This window comes from Pseudorca crassidens, chromosome 10, assembly GCF_039906515.1.
Source record: "Pseudorca crassidens isolate mPseCra1 chromosome 10, mPseCra1.hap1, whole genome shotgun sequence".
In the NCBI taxonomy this organism is placed as follows: domain Eukaryota; kingdom Metazoa; phylum Chordata; class Mammalia; order Artiodactyla; family Delphinidae; genus Pseudorca; species Pseudorca crassidens.
In genome coordinates, this window is record NC_090305.1 from 103,781,142 (window position 1) to 103,802,989 (window position 21,848).

General features: G+C 48.2%; 1 protein-coding gene across 8 annotated transcripts in view; it reads left to right on the forward strand.

The window, feature by feature from the left end:
* Nucleotides 1-21,848, forward strand: part of GRIP2 (glutamate receptor interacting protein 2) — a 156,764-nt gene that overhangs the window by 68,334 nt on the left and 66,582 nt on the right. For 6 of the 8 annotated variants that reach the window (XM_067755585.1, XM_067755587.1, XM_067755590.1 and 3 more), the window contains 9 exons: nt 381-528; nt 636-805; nt 2,912-3,037; nt 3,365-3,514; nt 6,122-6,308; nt 6,818-6,963; nt 7,699-7,779; nt 9,338-9,404; nt 9,503-9,648. In XM_067755585.1, coding sequence (XP_067611686.1) covers nt 381-528; nt 636-805; nt 2,912-3,037; nt 3,365-3,514; nt 6,122-6,308; nt 6,818-6,963; nt 7,699-7,779; nt 9,338-9,404; nt 9,503-9,648 — 1,221 coding nt within the window. The remainder of the gene's footprint in view (nt 1-380; nt 529-635; nt 806-2,911; nt 3,038-3,364; nt 3,515-6,121; nt 6,309-6,817; nt 6,964-7,698; nt 7,780-9,337; nt 9,405-9,502; nt 9,649-21,848) is intronic. The other 2 variants (XM_067755591.1, XM_067755592.1) reach the window with 1 other exon arrangement.

Here is a 21,848-nt window from a genome sequence, read left to right on the forward strand (position 1 = left end):
GGGTGGGGGTGAGAGTAGGAGGAGCAGGGTTTTGTTTTCCAGCCACTGGGTGGGTGAATGGGATGCCGTTTTCTGAAAGGGGGAATGCTCGTAGTGAAACCCACAGTTCCGTGTATTCAGTCGGCTCTCGAATATATGCGAGCAAATTAATATTGTCCAGCAAAGGCCTGGGCTCAGAGCCCCTGAGACCTGAATTCCTACCCCTCATCTGCTTCTGAGTGGCTGTGTGACCTTGGATGAGGTCTTTGCCTCCACGCACCTCAGTTTTCTTGTCTGTAAAGTGGGTGCAGTGATCCCTCCCTGGCAGTGAGGGTTAAGTCGAGATGGAGAAAGGTGCTCAATATTTGCATCTCAAACTCTTCTTTCCTTCCACTTACCAGACACAGTGGCCAACGCTTCAGGGCCCTTGATAGTGGAAATAACCAAGACACCAGGGTCCACCTTGGGGATCTCGCTCACCACTGGCTCCCACCGGAACAATCCAGTCATCACCATCGACCGCATCAAGCCGGCCAGTGTGGTGGACAGGTGGGCACCCACTGAGAGCTGCCACGGCGTGGGGGCTGCAGGGGGAGAGCTGCCCAGAGCTCTGTCCGGCTGAACCAGCCTCCCCCTTTGCTCCCTGACCTGGCCAGGAGTGGGGCCCTGCATGCCGGAGACCGCATCCTGTCCATCGATGGCACCAGCACTGAACACTGCTCGCTGCTTGAAGCCACCAAGCTCCTGGCTAGCGTGTCGGAGAAAGTGCGGCTGGAGATCCTACCTGCGCCCCAGAGTCAGCGGCCCCTGAAGCCCTCAGAGGCAGGTGGGTCCCCTTGGCAGACCTCAGAGCTCAAACCTGAAGGCTAATGGACCAAAGCCTTGGGCAGGCTAAAATTTACTGGAACAAATGTCCATTCCCACAGGGAAGCTCGAACTGTCAAGTGCAGCAGCTAAGGGTGGGGAGGTGGGGCGGATAAACAACTTGGTTGTTTGATTTGACAGCTTGCTGGCATGGTTGGCCCAAAAGCTAGTTCCATCACTGGTTATATTAATAGAAGTATAAGGGCTAGAACAAGGGAGGGGACAGTCTTCTGTGCCCTGTGCTACTCAGAGTTTGGACCCTGGACTCAGCTCAGGGCCCTCGGCAGGTCCAGAGGAGGCAGCCAAGCAGTCACGGAGGGCCTAGAGCCACCCCTGTGAGGGGTCGGGGCTCCCAGCTTGGACCAGGGACCTAGGCGCTGGGCAGTTCTAAGAGCAGAGGGAGCAGATGGTCTGGGGTCCCAGAGGGCAGAGCGGGGGCCTGGGGCAGGCTGGAGGGTGGTCAGAGGAAGGCAGCCTCCTGCTCAGGGCAGGCAAGTGCTTCCAGCAGCCTAACCCTTGGATTTCGAGTTCACATCCCAGCTTCGTCCCTAACAGCTGGACAGGTGCTTTGCCTCTCTGAGCCTCAGCTGCCTCATCTGTAAGTAGGCGTCAAGACCCCGAGTGCACAGGCTTGGTCAAGGGGGTCAGGCTGTGAATTCCAGCCCTTGGGGCACAGTGGGGGAGGGGGGCGAGGATGGAGTCTGCCTGCCCCACCCTTTGCAACCCCAATCTTCCAGAAGAGAAAAATTCTGCAGATCAGATGTGTGAGGACCGGCATCTCTGGTCTCTGCCAGGGTCGGTAAGGACCCCGACAAGCCACAGCAGGGGCTGATGGAGGAGGCTTTGGGGCTTGAAGTCCCGTCCTCTGTTCCCCTACCCCCTGCTGTGGTGCCTGGGCTTCCCACGGGTCATGTGGGTTCACCCACATGACAAGTCTACAAGGTTGGTACAGAGGTGCTGAGGCGCCCAGTAGGGCAGGTCCTTCCAAGAGCACACAGCTGCTGACAGTGCCCCTGGCTCTCACTGAATAAGCCTCTGCTAAGCACCCAGCACTGCTGTAAGCACATCATACATGCTAACTCATTCTGATCCTCCCAGCTTCCCTAGGGATTTGTCCCATTTTACAGATGTGACAATGAGGCACAGGGGGGCTAAGTGACTTATCCCAGTCCCACAGCTGGTCAGTGATGGAGCCAGGATTGGACCCGGCTGCTAGCCCCAGAGGTGGCCCAGCCCCCGGGTGGGGTTGGAGTCACCAAACAGGGAGGCAGAGTCAGTGGGCTGAGATCACCGGGAGACCTCACCCATCCCTCCAAGAACATGTTGCACCAGGCTGGACATCCCCCCACAAGTCCTGCAGCAGAAGGAAGAACCAGTACAGGGCCTGGGGCAGTGGGTAGGAGGGGGATGCTGGGGATGTGAGGGGGGCAGGATCTGGTAGAGGGTCTGCGGGGTCCCCTGGGAAGCAGATGCTTAGCTGGAGTAAAGAGTTCGCTGGGGTTGATGCCTGTGGAAGGTGGAGGGGAGGAAGCGGGAACAGCCTCAGACTGCGATGCAGGTCCGGGCAGGCCTGGGCCAACCCAACAGGGACCCAGGTGGCCCCCGAGAGCCCAGCACGGGGCAGAAATGCCAGGCCCTGGTGCCCTGCGTGCCCAGCCCCCGGCCCAGGCTGCAGCACTGCGGCAGACTCCGAAGGTGCTGCAGCTGGTCATCGTCGGCAAACTGCACTCCTTGGAGCTGACCGGTCAGTTCTTGAGCTCCAAAGCCAGTCAGCCTGGTTCACATCCTGCTCCTCCAGCACCTCCCAGCTGTGGGCCTTGATCTGAGCCAGCTTTCCCTCTCCTGTCCCTGCCTCTCGGGCTGAGCCCTGAGCACAGTGCCCGGCACACGGTGGGCATCCAGGACGTGCCGGCAAAATCTCGAATGCCTGGCTTGGCTTGGGAAACTCTGCATCTTCTCTTCCTGCTCTCCTCCCCTCATTGTACGGGCAGGAGCTCATCCTTCATGGGTGTGGTGATCCAGACCTGCTCAGCCCCCAACGTCTGTCTCTCCTCTTTCTCCGCCACAGTGAAGGTGCAGAGGAGTGAGCAGCCACATCGCTGGGACCCCTGCATGCCCTCCTGCCACAGCCCCCGGCCTGGCCACTGCAGGACACCCACCTGGGCCACCCCTGCCAGCCAGGACCAGAGCCGATGTAAAGTGCCCTCCCCGCTGTCACTCTCCCCTATTCCTAGGGAGGGGCTGGAGCCTGCTTTATAGGGAAGGAAGCCAAGACTCAGAGAAGTCAGGGGTCCTCACAGCATCACCTCACACATTAGTGACGAGATGGGCCCCTGTCTGGAAGCTGGGTTTCAACAGGTCTGTGAAAACCCTGCAAGCTTTGAAGCCCAGAGTGGGAGAGACTGGCTCGCAGAGGTCACACAGCGAGCACGGTGGAGGGGGGAAGGCATCCCTGTGTCTCCCTGAGGCAGGGTGAAGGGCTCTGCTGGGGCTCATTGTTCTGTGCTCTCATCTCCCCCAGCCTTGTCCTCATCTCCCTTTTCCTCACCGACCATGAACCACGCCTTTCCCTGCACCAATCCCAGCACCCTTCCTCGCGGATCCCAGCCCATGAGCCCCCGGACCACAATGGGACGGAGGAGGCAGCGAAGAAGAGAACACAAGAGCTCATGTAAGCCATGGTCTCTTCCCTCCCCTCTGGGCTGCCTCTGTGCCTGAGAGAGAGATTTGCCAAAGGGTATGGGGTATTTGGGGCAGGGCTGGGGGTGGGTGGGGGGCATCAAATAGCATGCGTGGTACACCAGGCTGCTGCGGATGGTTGGGCAGGTTGTGCACTGCACAAGGGCACACCTGAGGGGTGACAGTTACTTTGTACACTTTGTCTTGTATTTTTATTATGAAAAATTCCCAGCAGGTGGTGGCAAAGTGTCTTGAGGAAAGGATGCCTTTTCAGATTTGCACGAAGGTCTCACAGTAACTCCATTTCATTTTTCTCTCCTTCAGCCCTCTGATCCATTCCAGGGTGTGGTGTTACTTTGTCTTTACCACCTCTCTGACATTTGTTAATTTTCCCTAAGACAGAGACACACAGGCCTGAAACTAGCCATCCAGAATATAGTAATTTTTAGTTTTATTAGATATATATTTCTACTTAACTTTTGCTTATAAACATTTCTCTTTATTTATGATCACTATATATAGTTCCTTTTGAAATGAAGGTATTTAAGGTTTTTTTTTTTTTTTTTTTTTTTTGTGGTACGCGGGCCTCTCACTGTTGCGGCCTCTCCCGTTGCGGAGCACAGGCTCCGGACGCGCAGGCTCAGCAGCCATGGCTCACAGGCCCAGCCGCTCCGCGGCATGTGGGATCTTCCCGGACCGGGGCACAAACCCGTGTCCCCTGCATCGGCAGGCAGACTCTCAACCACTGCGCCACCAGCGAAGCCTGTATTTAAGTATTTTTAAAGATGAATAAATGTAAAGAAAAATAGTGATGAATGATAATGCAGGAAACATGTGGAAGTAGCAAAAGTCACAAGAATGCCCAGAATTTTGAAATCTTTCCTGGGAAGAATCTTTCCTTTGTTGATGTTGAAAGTGTTCCCAGCCTCCTTCCATGTGAGTTGGGGAGGCCTCCAGAAAGAACGGAAGGTCAGACTGGGCCATTTAGGATTGAACCAGGTGAGGGAAAAGAGAAATATAAGTCATCTGGCACCTGAAAGGAGCGAAATATGGATATGAGCTTCCTGGCAGCCAAGGTGGAAAGGGAAACAGAATTCAGAGTCAGATGAGAGATACAATACCTCTTTACCAGCACCTTTGTCACCCACTGAAGCAGGGGGTGTGTAGGTGAAAAGATTCAGAAGTGTCGTTCACAGGCAGGAGCTTATGGAGCCTGGGAACTCTTGGGACCCCTTACCTGTCTCCTTCCTTGATGATAACAATTAATTAGTTAAATAAAATTTTTTGAACACCTCCAATGTTCCAGGTACAATCTTATCATTGAGGTGAAAAAATAATGAAATAATGAAAAAATCAATAGTGAAAAAAATAGTGAATATAAATATAATAACACAATATACCCAACAATAAAGTGTTACATGTATTGTAATGTATATATAATATATAAGAAAATAATATATAAAGACACAACAGTATAATTAATAGAAAGAAATATAATAAGTTTTATTTAATAATTGATATCCTTATCGATATCCTTATCCATATTAATAATACAGATGTATTTTATATATGGAATATAAAATAAAATATATTAAATAACATATCAAATAGTTAAACAGAGTTATCATATGACCCAGAAATTCCACTCTTAAGTAAATGCCCAAGAAAAATGAAAACATATGTCATGTTCACCCAAAAACATATTTACACATGTTTATACAGTGTTATTCATAATACCCAAAAGGTGGAAACAACCCAGATGTCCATCAATGGATGGATTTTAAAAATGTGCTATCATCATACAGTTAGATATTAGCCAGCTTCAAGAAGGAAGGGAGTTTTGATATGTGCTGCATGGATGAATCCTGAAAACATTATGCTAATTGAAAGAAACCAGACACAAAAGACCGTGTATAGTATGATTCCATTGATATGAAATGTCCTGAATAGGCAACTCTAAAGACATTGAAAGTAGATTAGTGGTTGCTTAGGGCTGGAAGAGATGGGAGGATTTGGGTGATTAACTAAAGGCAACAGGGTTTCTTTAAGGGATTGAAAATGTCCCAAAATTGAGTGAGAGGATGGCTGTACAACTTGAACGTACTAAGTATTCAATATACTAAAAACAGAGTGTTGAATTGTACACTCTGTGGGTGTATACTGTGGTAGCCAAATTGTATCTCAATAAAGCTGTTACCAAAAATGGCATAATATATACTATCGTATCTAACAGTAATATAATGTGATATTTGGTATATGATATAATAATAAAACAAATTGAAATATAACATCACACAACATGACATGACATAGTATCACCGACCCTCAGAGCCTCTGTTTTACAACACGGCAGTCCCGAGAGCTGTCTTCCTTAATCCTTGCCACAGCTCTGCCAGGTGGGACTCGTGATCTCATTGCTCAGGTGAGGAAACCAAGGCTTAGAATGGGCCTCGACTTTGCCCCGCCCCACCCCGGGCCAGTCAGGCCTCCCGCTCACTCACCTCTCTGACTTCAGGTGTCTGGGCCGAGGGAGGATGGGCTTTGGCAGGAAGGCGTCCCTGGGGCTGTGCCTTGAGCGCCGTGCCTGCCTGCCCCGCAGTGTCGCTGGCCTCCAGCACCGTGGGGCCAGGCGGCCAGATTGTGCACACAGAGACCACCGAGGTCGTGCTCTGCGGAGACCCCCTCAGCGGCTTCGGTCTCCAGCTGCAGGGAGGCATCTTCGCCACCGAGACCCTGTCCTCCCCACCCCTCGTGCGTTTTATTGAGCCTGACAGCCCGGCGGAGAGGTGAGCCTACTGCCCCCAACCCACTGGGCCTACCACTCTCCAATTCGGGGGTGGGGGGCTTACGGGCAGCCAGGGAAACCAAGTCATACACCAAGCCTGGCTGCACAGTTGTATCTCATCAACTATCACGTCAACCCCGTTACCAGCCCCATTTTGTAGATGAGGAATCTGAGGCTCAGAGAAGCTGATTTCACCTGCCTAGGGTCACACAACTCGAGTGACCCAGGACGTGAACCCCTGTGTGACTGAAGTCAGAGTCCTCTATATACATCTCCTAAGGCATGGCATCATCCGCATTGGACAGACAGAGAAACTGAGGCCCAGCAAGGTCACACTTTAGCCAGAGTCCTGTGGTAAATTGCCTGAGGATCTACAGCTGGCACAGGGTGGAGCTGAGCTTTCCACCCCCGCCCGGGAGGCGGGGCCCAGGTTGGGGCCTGGCCCTGCTCCTGCGCAATGTTCCTGTCTCCCAACGGGGCCTCTTCTCTCTGCCGGGCTGTCCGGTTCAGGTGTGGGCTGCTGCAGGTAGGGGACCGCATCCTGGCCATCAATGGCGTTGCCACCGAGGACGGGACGATGGAGGAAGCCAACCAGCTGCTGCGGGACGCGGCGCTGGCCCACAAGGTCGTGCTGGAGGTGGAGTTTGACGTTGCCGGTGAGTGGGTGCCCCGAGCTTCCTGCTCTCCTTCGGGACCCTGTGCTCCCTCCTCTCACTACCCTGCTCCCCCCAACCTCCCGCCCTGCCCTGATCCTTCTCCCCGCATTTGCAGTGTGTCCCCAGCACTAATGGTGGGAGAAAGGCACTCGCCGGGGTGGAAGGAATTGCACATGCCAGTGTGGGGGTTGATGAGGGTTTTTGCAGTGGAACAGGAGCTGGGGGGTGGGGTGGGATGAGGGTTTACGCAGAGAACCCCAAACAACTCGGTTAGAATTCTGGTTCTGTGATTTGGACACTGTGTGACTTTGGACAGGACCCTTCCTCCCCCACCCTTAGTTCCCCCCAGTGTAAAATAGGGAATGGAATCCTCTATCACAAGGGGTGTTGTTCAGACTAGACGAGATAAAGCGTGTGAAAGCACCAGCTGAGGCCCGGCCCATGAGAGGCGTCCAGTAAGTCATTGCTGGATCCGAACGGACTGGGCTGGGCCATGGGGCCCCCGGAGAGGCGGCAGCCGTAAGGTTTGGGTTCTAGTCCTGACTGCTCTGACCTGATGGGTGCTTGTCTCCGACAAGTCAGTGCACCATGTCTCAGTTTCCTCATCTGTGGGTGCAAGAAGCAGGATGGGGTTGTTTGGGGTCCCTCCCCACTGGACCAGAATGGATGTGGGGCAGGGACTCCCTGAGGCCCTTCCCTTGAGTCTCACGTGGGTGTGTGTCTGTTTGCACCCAGAGTCCGTCATCCCGAGCAGCGGCACCTTCCACGTGAAGCTGCCCAAGAGGCGTGGCGTGGAGCTGGGCATCACCATCAGCTGTGAGTCCGCTCCCCGCACGCTCTCCGCCTGCCCCGAGAAAACGCCCAGCACCTGGCCGGGCGGGAAGGCTCTGGGTGGGAGGGAGGGCTGTCTGACGTGGCTTCCCTCCACCGCAGTGCCCGGTTGTGTGTCCTTAGGCAAGGCTTCTCAAGGCCTCGGTTTCCCATTCTGCACAATGGGAATCTCCTGGCCTTTTTAGTCTCCGGGGGTAGTGAAGTGGTTTGTAAGGCGCCAGACATACAGGCCAGGTTTAGTTTTCTGTTTGCCTCTGTGTTCCCAGGGCCCAGAAATGGCCTAGAACACAGTAGGTGCTTAATTCATGTTTGTCAAAGGAATGAAAGTGAGGGACTGCAGAATGGAAAGAGAAAGGTAGAATACATAAGCATGGGAACAGTCAGAGCCCTCCCCAGCCTGCATCTCACTCAGGAAAAGCCGAAGTCCTCTGATTTCATCTCCTGCCATCTCCTCGTCATGCCCCGGAGGGGTAACTGTCCAGAAGGGCTGCTGCCGCAGCTCCTTCCTGCCCTGGACCCTGCAGTCAGTGGTGGTGGGAGTTTAAGCAATCGAGGGGGAGAAGCTTCTTCCAGCCCAGGAACCGCTGGGCAGGGCAACCAGGTGCAGTTGCCCAGGTTGTACAGGACACAAGGTGCCCATTCAAGGTACACTTACAGTTTTCTAACATTTTCTCAACAGACTAATTAGAAAGGGCACCTTTGTCTCATTTGCAAAGGTGCTGCATGGGCTAGAAGGACCGCCTTACACCTGGTCACTCATGGAAAAACTCATTAGCCCAAATGGATTCTTTCTGCAGGAAAACTCAGCCACCCATTGTCTTAGATCGTGCTCCCTGGGAAACAGCTTTTCACGCTAGGAATTACCTGCAGGGACCTTACTGAGGAGGGCTCTCAGGGTCAACACCTGTGGGCGGAGGAGGCCTCAGGACCAGGCAAAGGGAGGAGCTGTGCTGCGATGTAGTCCCAGTAGAGGGCTCGGCCAATCCCACGGGGAGCTCTTTGCTGGGGAGGCCACGGGAGTTGTCCTGAGCCGAGGCTGGGAGCCTCGCCTTGGCACCACTACGTGAACCAGTCATTGGGTGCAGGCATTTTATTGGGTGAGGCTGCTCCCTCAGCCAAAAGCCATTCCCCAGCGGGATCCTGCTGTGAGCCGTGGCAGCCAGCATTCCCTGCAGCAGGGGAAGGAAGAACTCAATTGTTGAAGTCACCTAGTTCTGGGACCTGGCCCTGTGCCAGGTGCTGGGGACACAGACACCAGCTAGACACAGCCCCTCAGGGAGCTCCGTTTGCTGGGAGATGGGCTGAGCGTGGGAGGTGTTGTCGCACTTTGTCTAGTTAATCTCTGATGTCCCCGTGAACTCTGTGGCCTCATCCCCATTTTACAGAGGGGAAATTGAGGCACAGAGAGAGGAGCTGATTTGCCCACAGTCAGCCAGCCAGGGAGCTGTGGGAGCAGGGCGCGTGGCTCCAAGTCTACGCCCAGCTCCTGGGCCCCCCAAGGCTGAAGTGACCAAAGGTGGGCTTCATGGCTCCTTCCCTCCAGCGGCCAGCAGGAAGCGAGGGGAGCCCCTGGTCATCTCCGACATCAAGAAAGGCAGCGTGGCGCACAGGTAGGGGAGCCCCTGGCAGGGCGGGGGGCTGGCCCACGAGGATGGGCTCGGGGCCTGCGTGTGCCAGGCTCCTTCCTGTCCTCACCCTGCTTCTGCAGGACGGGCACCCTTGAGCCGGGTGACAAGCTGCTGGCCATCGACAACATCCGCCTGGACAACTGCCCCATGGAGGACGCTGTACAAATCCTGCGCCAGTGTGAGGACCTGGTGAAGCTGAAGATCCGCAAGGATGAGGACAACTCCGGTGAGGGCCCTGACCGCTCCACCGCCAGCCCCCGACCCTGCCCGCGCAGACCAGACAGTGCCCAGCTGGCAGTCCGGGGCTCCCTGCAGCCAAGGAGGGAGCGTGGTGGGTGCCACCCAGGGGCTGCTGGTGGAGACCCCTTGAATGAGGATGCAGTGGGGTGGATGGCAGATTCCTCCCTACCCCCGGGTCTGGGCTTCTCCAAGGGCCCTTGCGAGGTTGGCTGGAGTTTGATGGCAGCTTGGATCCAACAAGCCCTGCGCAAAGCCACTGTGGGCAAATGATTGGATGGGATGGTGAATGGGTGTGGGTGGGAGATGTACCGCTCCATGGGTGGCTGTGAGTAAGCCGAGGCTGCAAACTCAGACACATCTGAGGCTGGACAGCTGACAGGAGTGAGTGAATTGGGCTGAAGGTAAGAAAAACAATACAGTTTGGGTAGACAGAAGGAAGGGGAGAGAATCTCTTGTTCAGACGGGCAGCTGCTGCCAGCTCCTACCCTGGGAAAGAGGATCACTTGTGGGCAGCTTTCAAATTTTTTTAAGAAAAACTGGAAATCTGGGGTTTTCTTACCGTCGATATTATCATCACCACCATATCCTTGTTATTTTGTGTGGTGTGTGAAATCTTTATTATTAAATGCTGCTTCCACATTTCTGTCCTTTTTAGAATAGCTGTTTGAGTGGAAGGAGACATTTCTGGAAGCAGAAGATGGCCTCAGTTGGTGCTATCTGAAGTCCTGGCATGGGGGAATGGATGTGTTAATGCGGGAGGAATGGGTGAATTAATGACTGATGGAATGTTTGAACTAATGGCTGAGGAAATAGGTGTATTAATGGCATGAAAGAATGGGTGTATTAGTGGCAAAAGGAATGGATGATATAATGGCTGAGGGAAAGGGTGGAGTAAGGGCATGAGGGAATGGCTGAATTAATGGCTGAGAGAATGGGTGAATTAATGGCTGAGGTAATGGGTGAATTAATGGCACAGGGAATAGCTGTATTAATGGATGGAGGAATAGGTGTATGAGTGGCTGAGGGAATGTGTATATTAGTGGCTGAGAGAGTACATGAATTAGGCTGATGGAAAGGGTGTATTAATGGCATCAGGAAATGGTTGAACTAATGGTAGATAAAATGGGTGCATTAATGGTTGAGGGAATGGGTAAATTAATGGCAGGAGGCAACGGGTGTATTAATGGCTGAGACAATGGGTGTATTAATGGCTGAAGGAATGGATGAAATAATGGCTGAGCAGAGTGGTGTATTAATGGAGAGGGAATGGGTGAATTAATGGCTTAGGGAATGGGTGTATTAATGGCATGAAGGAATGGGTGAATTAATGGCATGAAGGCATGGGTGAGTTAATGGCTTAGGGAAAGGCTGAATTAATGGCTGAGGGAATCTATATTAGGGCTGAGGGAACGGGTGAATTGAAGGCTGAGGGAAGGGGTGAACTAAAGGTGGAGAGAATAGGTGTTTAAATGGCAGGATGGAATGGGTGTATTAATGGCTGAGGGAATGGGTGAATTAATGGCTGAGGGAATCTTTGGATTAGAGCTGAGGGAAAGGGTGAATTAATGGCATGAGGGAATGGTTGATTACCGGGCTAAGGGAATGAGTAAACTACAGGCTGAGGGAATAGGTGTTTTAATGGCATGATGGAATGGGTATATATATATATATATTTTTTTTTAATTTATTTAATTTATTTATTTTTGGCTGCGTTGGGTCTTCGTTGCTGCACGCAGGCTTTCTCTAGTTGAGGTGAGCGGGAGATACTCTTTGTTGCGGTGCGCGGGCTTCTCATTGCGGTGGCTTCTCTTGTTGTGGAGCATGGGCTCTAGGCACATGGGCTTCAGTAGTTGTGGCATACAGGCTCTAGAGCACAGGCTCAGTAGTTGTGGCGCACGGGCTAAGTTCCTCCGCGGCATGTGGGATCTTCCCGGACCAGGGCTCCAACCTGTGTCCCCTGCATTGGCAGGTGGATTCTTAACCACTGCGCCACCAGGGAAGCCCGGAATGGGTATATTATTGGTTGAGGCATTGGGTATATTAATGAGTTCAGGAATGGATGAGCTAATGGCTGAGGGGAGTGGTGAATTAATGGAGACGGAATGGGTGAATTAAAGGCTGCAGGAATCTGTGTATTATGGCTCAGGGAATGGGTAAATGAATGGCATGAGGAAATAGATGAATTAATGGCTTAGGGAATGGGTTACATAATGGTCAAGGCAGTGGCTCCATAATGGCATGAGGGAATGGATGAACTAATGGCTAAGAGAATGGGTTTTTTAGGCATGAGGGAATTGGTGTATTAATGGCAGAGGGAAGAGGTGAATTAATGGCTGAGTGAATGTGTAAAGTAATGACTGAGGGAATGAGTGTATTCATGGCTGAAGGAATAAGTGAGTTAACGACTCAGGGTATGGGTGAATTAATGGCTGAGGGATTGGCTGAATTAATGGTGGAGAGAATGCCTGAATTAATGTCTCAGGGATTGTCTCAATTAATGGCTGAGGAAATGGGTGAATTAATGGATGTGGGAATGTATGTATTAGTGCCTGAGGGAACTGGTGTATCAAAGGCTGAGGGAATGGCTTAAATAATGGCTGAGGATTAGTGGCTAAAGGAAAGTGTGATTGAGTGCCTGAAGGAATGGGTATATTAAGGGATGAGGCAATGGATAAACTAATGGCTCAGGGACCTGTGAACTAATGATTGAGGTAACAGTGAACTAATGGTTGAGCAAATGGGTTTATAAATGAGACAGGGAACGGGTGTATTAATGGCATGAGGGCATGGGTGGACTAATTGCCAAAAGAATGGGTGTATTAGGCATTAGGGAATCGGTGTGTTAATGGTTGCCGGAATAGGTGAATTATGGCTGAGGGAATGTGTGAAGTAATGACTAAAGGAATGAGTATATTAGTGGCTGAGGGAATAGGTGAGTTAATGACTTAGAGATGGGTGAATTAATGGCTGAGAGAATGGCTGTATTAATGGCTGAGGGACTAGCTGAAGTAATGGCTGGAGGAATGGGTGCATTAGTGACCTAGGTTATGGGTGTATGAGTGGCTGAGGGAATGGGTGCCGGAGTGTATGATTTAAGTGAAATGGAGAGGGACTTGCCTGACAGTCCAGTGTTTAAGACTTCGCCTTCCAATGCAGGGGGTGCGGGTTTGAAACCTGGTCGGGGAGCTAAGATCCCACATGCCTCGTGGCCAAAAACCAAAACATAAAACAGAAGCAATATTGGAGCAACTTAAAAAGACCTTAAAAATGGTCATCATCAAAAAAAAATTTTTAAACAATAAAATAAAAAAATGAAATGGAGAAATGTGTGTATTAATGGCTAAGGGAATGGCTGAATTAATGGCCGAGAGAATGGGTGCATTGAAGGCCTAGTAAATGGGTGTATTAGTGGTTGAGGGAATGAGTGAACTAATGGCAGAGGGAATGTGTGAATTAATGCCTGAAGGACTGGGTGGATTAGTGGATTACAGTATGGGTGAACTAAGGTGGAAAGAATGGGTGAATTAATGGTAGAGGGAATGGGTAAATTAATGGCTGAGGAAATGGATGAATTAATGGCTAGGGATGGGTGAATTAACAGACGGGTATGGGTGAATTAATGGATGGAGGAGTGTGTATTAATGGTTAAGGGAATTGCTGTATCGAGGCTATGGGAATGGCTGAAATAATGGCTGAGGCATTGGCTGTATTAATGACTGACACAGCGGGTAAATTAATACCTGAGAAAATGGGTGCATTAATGGCCGAAGATGTGGGTGTATTTGTGGCTGAGAGAATGGGGGAATGGCTGAAGAAATAGTTTAATTAATGGCCGAGAGAATGTCTCAGGGATTGGCTGAATTAATGGGTGAGAGAATGGGTGCATTATTCGCCTGAATAATGGGTGTATTACTGTTTGAGGGAATGGATGAACTAATTTCTTAAGAAATGGGCGAATGTAGCTTATGGAATGGGTGAACTAATGGCTGATGTAATAGGTGAATTAATGCTTGGAGGAACTAGGTTCATTAGTGGCTTAGAGAATGACTGAACTTGTGGCAGAAAAAAATGGGTGAATTAATGACTTACGGGAATGGTGGGTTAGTGGCTGAGTAGATGGATGAATTAATAGCTGAAGGAAAGTTTGTGTTAGGCCTGAGGGTATGCATTAATTAATGCCAAGAGGAAGTGAGTGTATTAATGGCTGAGGGAATAGATGAATTAATGGCTGAAGGAATGGGTGTGTTAATGGCATGAAGGAATGGGTATATTATAGATAAGGGGATAGATGTATTAATGGCTCAGGGAATGGGTGTATTAAAGGCTCAGGGAATAGGTGAATTAATGGTTGAGGGGATGGGTAAACTAATAGCTGAGAGAATGGATAAACTAATGGCTGAGGTAGTAAGTGAACTAATTCCTAAGTTAACTAGTGAATTAATGGCTGAGGGAATGAATGAATGAATGGCTGCAGGAGGTGTATTAGTGGCTGCAAGAATGGGTGAAACTGGATGAGAATATGGCCGGCTTAATGTTGGAGAGAATGGGTGAATTAATGGTGAGGAATGGGAGATTTAGTGGGTGAAGGATTGGCTGACTTAATGGCTGAGAGAAAACTGAATAAATGGCTGAGGGAATGGGTGAATTAATGGAGGTGTGAATGAGTGAATTAGTGGATGGGGGAATAATGGTTGAGGGAATTGGTGTATCAAAGGCTTTGAGAATGGATGAAATAATGGCTGAGGGACTGGCTGAATTAATGGCGGGGATATGGGTGAACTAACTGCTGAGTGAATGGGTGTATAGGAATAAAACAATTGGTGTATTAATGGCTGATGGAATGGGTGAATTAATGGTTGAAAGAATGGGTGCATTAGTGGCCTAGAAAATGGGTGTATTAGTGGTTGAGGGAATGGTTGTATTAATGGCATGAGACAATGGGTATATTATAGATGAAGGAATAGGTGTATCAATGGCTCAGGGAATGGGTGTATTAAGGGCTGAGGGATAAGGTGAATTAATAGTTGAGTTAATGGGTGAATTATTGCCTGAGGGAATGGGTGAACTAATTCCTACGGTAATCAGTAAACTAATGGATGAGGGGATGGATGAATGAATAGCTGCCGGAAGAGATGTATTAGTGGCTGAAAGAATGGGTGAAATAATGGGTGATAAAATGGCTGACTTAATGGTGGACAGAATGGATGAATTAGTGGCTGACGGAATGAGTCATAACAGCTGAGGGAATGGGTGAATTAATGTGGAGGGAATGGCTGTATTAGTGGATGAGGGAATGGGTGATCTAGTGGCATGAGGGAATGGGTATATTAATGGATTGAAGAATAGGTGTATTAATGGATGAGGGAATAGCGGAGGGAAAGGGTGAGTTAATAGCTGAGTGAATGGATGTATTTGAGTCTAATGGAATGGGTGAACCAATGTCTTAGGAAATGGGTGAATGTGGTTGATGAAATGGCTGAACTAATAGCTGAGGGAATAGGTGAATTAATGCCTGAGGGAATGGTTGAATTAACACCTGAGGGTATAGGTTAATTAAAGGCTGAGGGAGTACTGAATTAACGACTGAGAGAATGGATGTATTAGTGGGCTAGGAAATGGGTATATTAGTGGCTGAGGGAATGGGTGAATTAATGTCTTAGGAAATGGGTGAATGTAGCTGATGGAATGGGTGAACTAACGGCTGGGGAATAGGTGAATTAATGCCTGAGGGACTGGGTGCATTAGTGCCTTAGAGAATGAGTGGAAAGACAAACGGTGGATAGAATGAGTGAAATATGGCAGAGGGAATAGGTGAATTAATGATTTACGGAAATCGTGTATTTGTGGCTGAGAGCGTGAGTGAAGTAACGGCTGAGAGAACGGATGAATTAATAGGTAGCGGAAAGCTTGCTTGAGGGCCGAGGGAATGGGTGAGTTAATGGCTGAGAGAATGGGTATATTAATGGCTGAGGGAGTGGATATATTAATGGCTGAGGAAATGGCTGAATAGCTGAGGGAGTCAATATTAGGGCTGAGGGAATGGGTGAATTACTGGCTGAGGGAATCATTATTAGGGACAAGGGAATGGTGAATAATGGCATGAAGGAATAGGTATGTCAGTGGCTGAGGTTTATCAACAGCAGAGGGAATGGGTGAATTAATAGCTGAAGGAATGGGTGAATTATTGCTGAGGGAATGTGTGAAGTAATGGCTGAGGGATTGGCTGAATTAATAGCTGAGAGAATGGGTGAATTAATGGGTGTGGGAATGTGTGTATTAAAGGCTGATGGAATTGGTGTATCAAAGGCTGAGAGGATGGCTGAATTAATGGCTGAGGGAATAGTTCAAGTAATGGCTGAAGGAATAAGTGAATTAAGGGCTGAGGTGGTGGGTGAATTAAAGGCTGAGGAAATGCATGTATTAGTTTTTGAGGGAATAAATGAACAATGGCTGAGCGACGGGTGTATCAATGTCATGAGGGAATGGATGTATCAGTGGCATGAGGAAATGGGTGAATTAATGGCCAAGGGAATGAGTGAATTAGTGGCTATGGAATGGGTGTATTAGTGGCTAAGGGAATGAGTAATAACGACTGAAGGAAAGGGTGTATTAATGGTTGAGGGAATGGGTAAATTAATGGCAGGAAACAATGGTTGTATTAATGCTGAGGAAATAGATGAATTAATGGCTGGGAGAATGAGTGTATTAATGGCATGAAGCACGGGTATATTAATGGGTGATGGAATGGATGAATTAGTGGCTGAGAGGAGTGGTGAATTAATGGAGAGGCAATGGATGAATTAAGGGCTGAGGGAATGTGTGTATAAGAGCTGAAGGAAGGGGTAAATGTCATGAGGGAATGAGTGACCTAATGACTAAGGGAATGGGTGTATTAGACTGAGGGAATCGGTGTATTAATGGTGGAAGGAATAAGTGAATTAATGGCTTAGGGATTGGGTGAACTTTGGCTGAGGGTATATGTAAATTAATGGCTGAAGTAATCGGTGAGTTAATGGCAAGGGAATGGGTGGATGATGGCATAAGGAAATGGCTATATTAATGCCTGTGGGAATAGATAAATTAATAGCTGAGGCAATGGTTGAATTTATGGCTACGTGAATGCATGTATTCGTTTTTGAGGAAATAAATGAACAATGGCCGAGGGATGGGTGTATCAGTATCATGAGGGAAAGGTGTATTAATGGCTGAGGGAATGGATGAAATAACGGCTGAGAAGAGTGGTGAATTAATGGAGAGGGAATGGGTGAATTAATGGCTTAGGGAATGGGTGTATTAATGGCATGAAGGAATGGGTGAATTAATGGCATGAAGGCATGGGTGAGTTAATGGCTTAGGGAAAGGCTGAATTAATGGCTGAGGGAATCTATATTAGGGCTGAGGGAATGGGTGAATTGAAGGCTGAGGGAAGGGGTGAACTAAAGGTGGAGAGAATAGGTGTTTAAATGGCAGGATGGAATGGGTGTATTAATGGCTGAGGGAATGGGTGAATTAATGGCTGAGGGAATCTTTGGATTAGAGCTGAGGGAAAGGGTGAATTAATGGCATGAGGGAATGGTTGATTACCGGGCTAAGGGAATGAGTAAACTACAGGCTGAGGGAATAGGTGTTTTAATGGCATGATGGAATGGGTATATATATATATATATATATATATATATATATTTAAATTTATTTAATTTATTTAGTTTTGGCTGCGTTGGGTCTTCGTTGCTGCACGCAGGCTTTCTCTAGTTGAGGTGAGCGGGAGATACTCTTTGTTGCGGTGCACGGGCTTCTCATTGCGGTGGCTTCTCTTGTTGTGGAGCATGGGCTCTAGGCACATGGGCTTCAGTAGTTGTGGCATACAGGCTCTAGAGCACAGGCTCAGTGGTTGTGGCGCACGGGCTAAGTTGCTCCGCGGCATGTGGGATCTTCCCGGACCAGGGCTCCAACCTGTGTCCCCTGCATTGGCAGGTGGATTCTTAACCACTGCGCCACCAGGGAAGCCCGGAATGGGTATATTATTGGTTGAGGCATTGGGTATATTAATGAGTTCAGGAATGGATGAGCTAATGGCTGAGGGGAGTGGTGAATTAATGGAGACGGAATGGGTGAATTAAAGGCTGCAGGAATCTGTGTATTATGGCTCAGGGAATGGGTAAATGAATGGCATGAGGAAATAGATGAATTAATGGCTTAGGGAATGGGTTACATAATGGTCAAGGCAGTGGCTCCATAATGGCATGAGGGAATGGATGAACTAATGGCTAAGAGAATGGGTTTTTTAGGCATGAGGGAATTGGTGTATTAATGGCAGAGGGAAGAGGTGAATTAATGGCTGAGTGAATGTGTAAAGTAATGACTGAGGGAATGAGTGTATTCATGGCTGAAGGAATAAGTGAGTTAACGACTCAGGTTATGGGTGAATTAATGGCTGAGGGATTGGCTGAATTAATGGTGGAGAGAATGCCTGAATTAATGTCTCAGGGATTGTCTCAATTAATGGCTGAGGAAATGGGTGAACTAATGGATGTGGGAATGTATGTATTAGTGCCTGAGGGAACTGGTGTATCAAAGGCTGAGGGAATGGCTTAAATAATGGCTGAGGATTAGTGGCTAAAGGAAAGTGTGATTGAGTGCCTGAAGGAATGGGTATATTAAGGGATGAGGCAATGGATAAACTAATGGCTCAGGGACCTGTGAACTAATGATTGAGGTAACAGTGAACTAATGGTTGAGCAAATGGGTTTATAAATGAGACAGGGAACGGGTGTATTAATGGCATGAGGGCATGGGTGGACTAATTGCCAAAAGAATGGGTGTATTAGGCATTAGGGAATCGGTGTGTTAATGGTTGCCGGAATAGGTGAATTATGGCTGAGGGAATGTGTGAAGTAATGACTAAAGGAATGAGTATATTAGTGGCTGAGGGAATAGGTGAGTTAATGACTTAGAGATGGGTGAATTAATGGCTGAGAGAATGGCTGTATTAATGGCTGAGGGACTAGCTGAAGTAATGGCTGGAGGAATGGGTGCATTAGTGACCTAGGTTATGGGTGTATGAGTGGCTGAGGGAATGGGTGCCGGAGTGTATGATTTAAGTGAAATGGAGAGGGACTTGCCTGACAGTCCAGTGTTTAAGACTTCGCCTTCCAATGCAGGGGGTGCGGGTTTGAAACCTGGTCGGGGAGCTAAGATCCCACATGCCTCGTGGCCAAAAACCAAAACATAAAACAGAAGCAATATTGGAGCAACTTAAAAAGACCTTAAAAATGGTCATCATCAAAAAAAAATTTTTAAACAATAAAATAAAAAAATGAAATGGAGAAATGTGTGTATTAATGGCTAAGGGAATGGCTGAATTAATGGCCGAGAGAATGGGTGCATTGAAGGCCTAGTAAATGGGTGTATTAGTGGTTGAGGGAATGAGTGAACTAATGGCAGAGGGAATGTGTGAATTAATGCCTGAAGGACTGGGTGGATTAGTGGATTACAGTATGGGTGAACTAAGGTGGAAAGAATGGGTGAATTAATGGTAGAGGGAATGGGTAAATTAATGGCTGAGGAAATGGATGAATTAATGGCTAGGGATGGGTGAATTAACAGACGGGTATGGGTGAATTAATGGATGGAGGAGTGTGTATTAATGGTTAAGGGAATTGCTGTATCGAGGCTATGGGAATGGCTGAAATAATGGCTGAGGCATTGGCTGTATTAATGACTGACACAGCGGGTAAATTAATACCTGAGAAAATGGGTGCATTAATGGCCGAAGATGTGGGTGTATTTGTGGCTGAGAGAATGGGGGAATGGCTGAAGAAATAGTTTAATTAATGGCCGAGAGAATGTCTCAGGGATTGGCTGAATTAATGGGTGAGAGAATGGGTGCATTATTCGCCTGAATAATGGGTGTATTACTGTTTGAGGGAATGGATGAACTAATTTCTTAAGAAATGGGCGAATGTAGCTTATGGAATGGGTGAACTAATGGCTGATGTAATAGGTGAATTAATGCTTGGAGGAACTAGGTTCATTAGTGGCTTAGAGAATGACTGAACTTGTGGCAGAAAAAAATGGGTGAATTAATGACTTACGGGAATGGTGGGTTAGTGGCTGAGTAGATGGATGAATTAATAGCTGAAGGAAAGTTTGTGTTAGGCCTGAGGGTATGCATTAATTAATGCCAAGAGGAAGTGAGTGTATTAATGGCTGAGGGAATAGATGAATTAATGGCTGAAGGAATGGGTGTGTTAATGGCATGAAGGAATGGGTATATTATAGATAAGGGGATAGATGTATTAATGGCTCAGGGAATGGGTGTATTAAAGGCTCAGGGAATAGGTGAATTAATGGTTGAGGGGATGGGTAAACTAATAGCTGAGAGAATGGATAAACTAATGGCTGAGGTAGTAAGTGAACTAATTCCTAAGTTAACTAGTGAATTAATGGCTGAGGGAATGAATGAATGAATGGCTGCAGGAGGTGTATTAGTGGCTGCAAGAATGGGTGAAACTGGATGAGAATATGGCCGGCTTAATGTTGGAGAGAATGGGTGAATTAATGGTGAGGAATGGGAGATTTAGTGGGTGAAGGATTGGCTGACTTAATGGCTGAGAGAAAACTGAATAAATGGCTGAGGGAATGGGTGAATTAATGGAGGTGTGAATGAGTGAATTAGTGGATGGGGGAATGTGTGTATTAATGGTTGAGGGAATTGGTGTATCAAAGGCTTTGAGAATGGATGAAATAATGGCTGAGGGACTGGCTGAATTAATGGCGGGGATATGGGTGAACTAACTGCTGAGTGAATGGGTGTATAGGAATAAAACAATTGGTGTATTAATGGCTGATGGAATGGGTGAATTAATGGTTGAAAGAATGGGTGCATTAGTGGCCTAGAAAATGGGTGTATTAGTGGTTGAGGGAATGGTTGTATTAATGGCATGAGACAATGGGTATATTATAGATGAAGGAATAGGTGTATCAATGGCTCAGGGAATGGGTGTATTAAGGGCTGAGGGATAAGGTGAATTAATAGTTGAGTTAATGGGTGAATTATTGCCTGAGGGAATGGGTGAACTAATTCCTACGGTAATCAGTAAACTAATGGATGAGGGGATGGATGAATGAATAGCTGCCGGAAGAGATGTATTAGTGGCTGAAAGAATGGGTGAAATAATGGGTGATAAAATGGCTGACTTAATGGTGGACAGAATGGATGAATTAGTGGCTGACGGAATGAGTCATAACAGCTGAGGGAATGGGTGAATTAATGTGGAGGGAATGGCTGTATTAGTGGATGAGGGAATGGGTGATCTAGTGGCATGAGGGAATGGGTATATTAATGGATTGAAGAATAGGTGTATTAATGGATGAGGGAATAGCGGAGGGAAAGGGTGAGTTAATAGCTGAGTGAATGGATGTATTTGAGTCTAATGGAATGGGTGAACCAATGTCTTAGGAAATGGGTGAATGTGGTTGATGAAATGGCTGAACTAATAGCTGAGGGAATAGGTGAATTAATGCCTGAGGGAATGGTTGAATTAACACCTGAGGGTATAGGTTAATTAAAGGCTGAGGGAGTACTGAATTAACGACTGAGAGAATGGATGTATTAGTGGGCTAGGAAATGGGTATATTAGTGGCTGAGGGAATGGGTGAATTAATGTCTTAGGAAATGGGTGAATGTAGCTGATGGAATGGGTGAACTAACGGCTGGGGAATAGGTGAATTAATGCCTGAGGGACTGGGTGCATTAGTGCCTTAGAGAATGAGTGGAAAGACAAACGGTGGATAGAATGAGTGAAATATGGCAGAGGGAATAGGTGAATTAATGATTTACGGAAATCGTGTATTTGTGGCTGAGAGTGTGAGTGAAGTAACGGCTGAGAGAACGGATGAATTAATAGGTAGCGGAAAGCTTGCTTGAGGGCCGAGGGAATGGGTGAGTTAATGGCTGAGAGAATGGGTATATTAATGGCTGAGGGAGTGGATATATTAATGGCTGAGGAAATGGCTGAATAGCTGAGGGAGTCAATATTAGGGCTGAGGGAATGGGTGAATTACTGGCTGAGGGAATCATTATTAGGGACAAGGGAATGGTGAATAATGGCATGAAGGAATAGGTATGTCAGTGGCTGAGGTTTATCAACAGCAGAGGGAATGGGTGAATTAATAGCTGAAGGA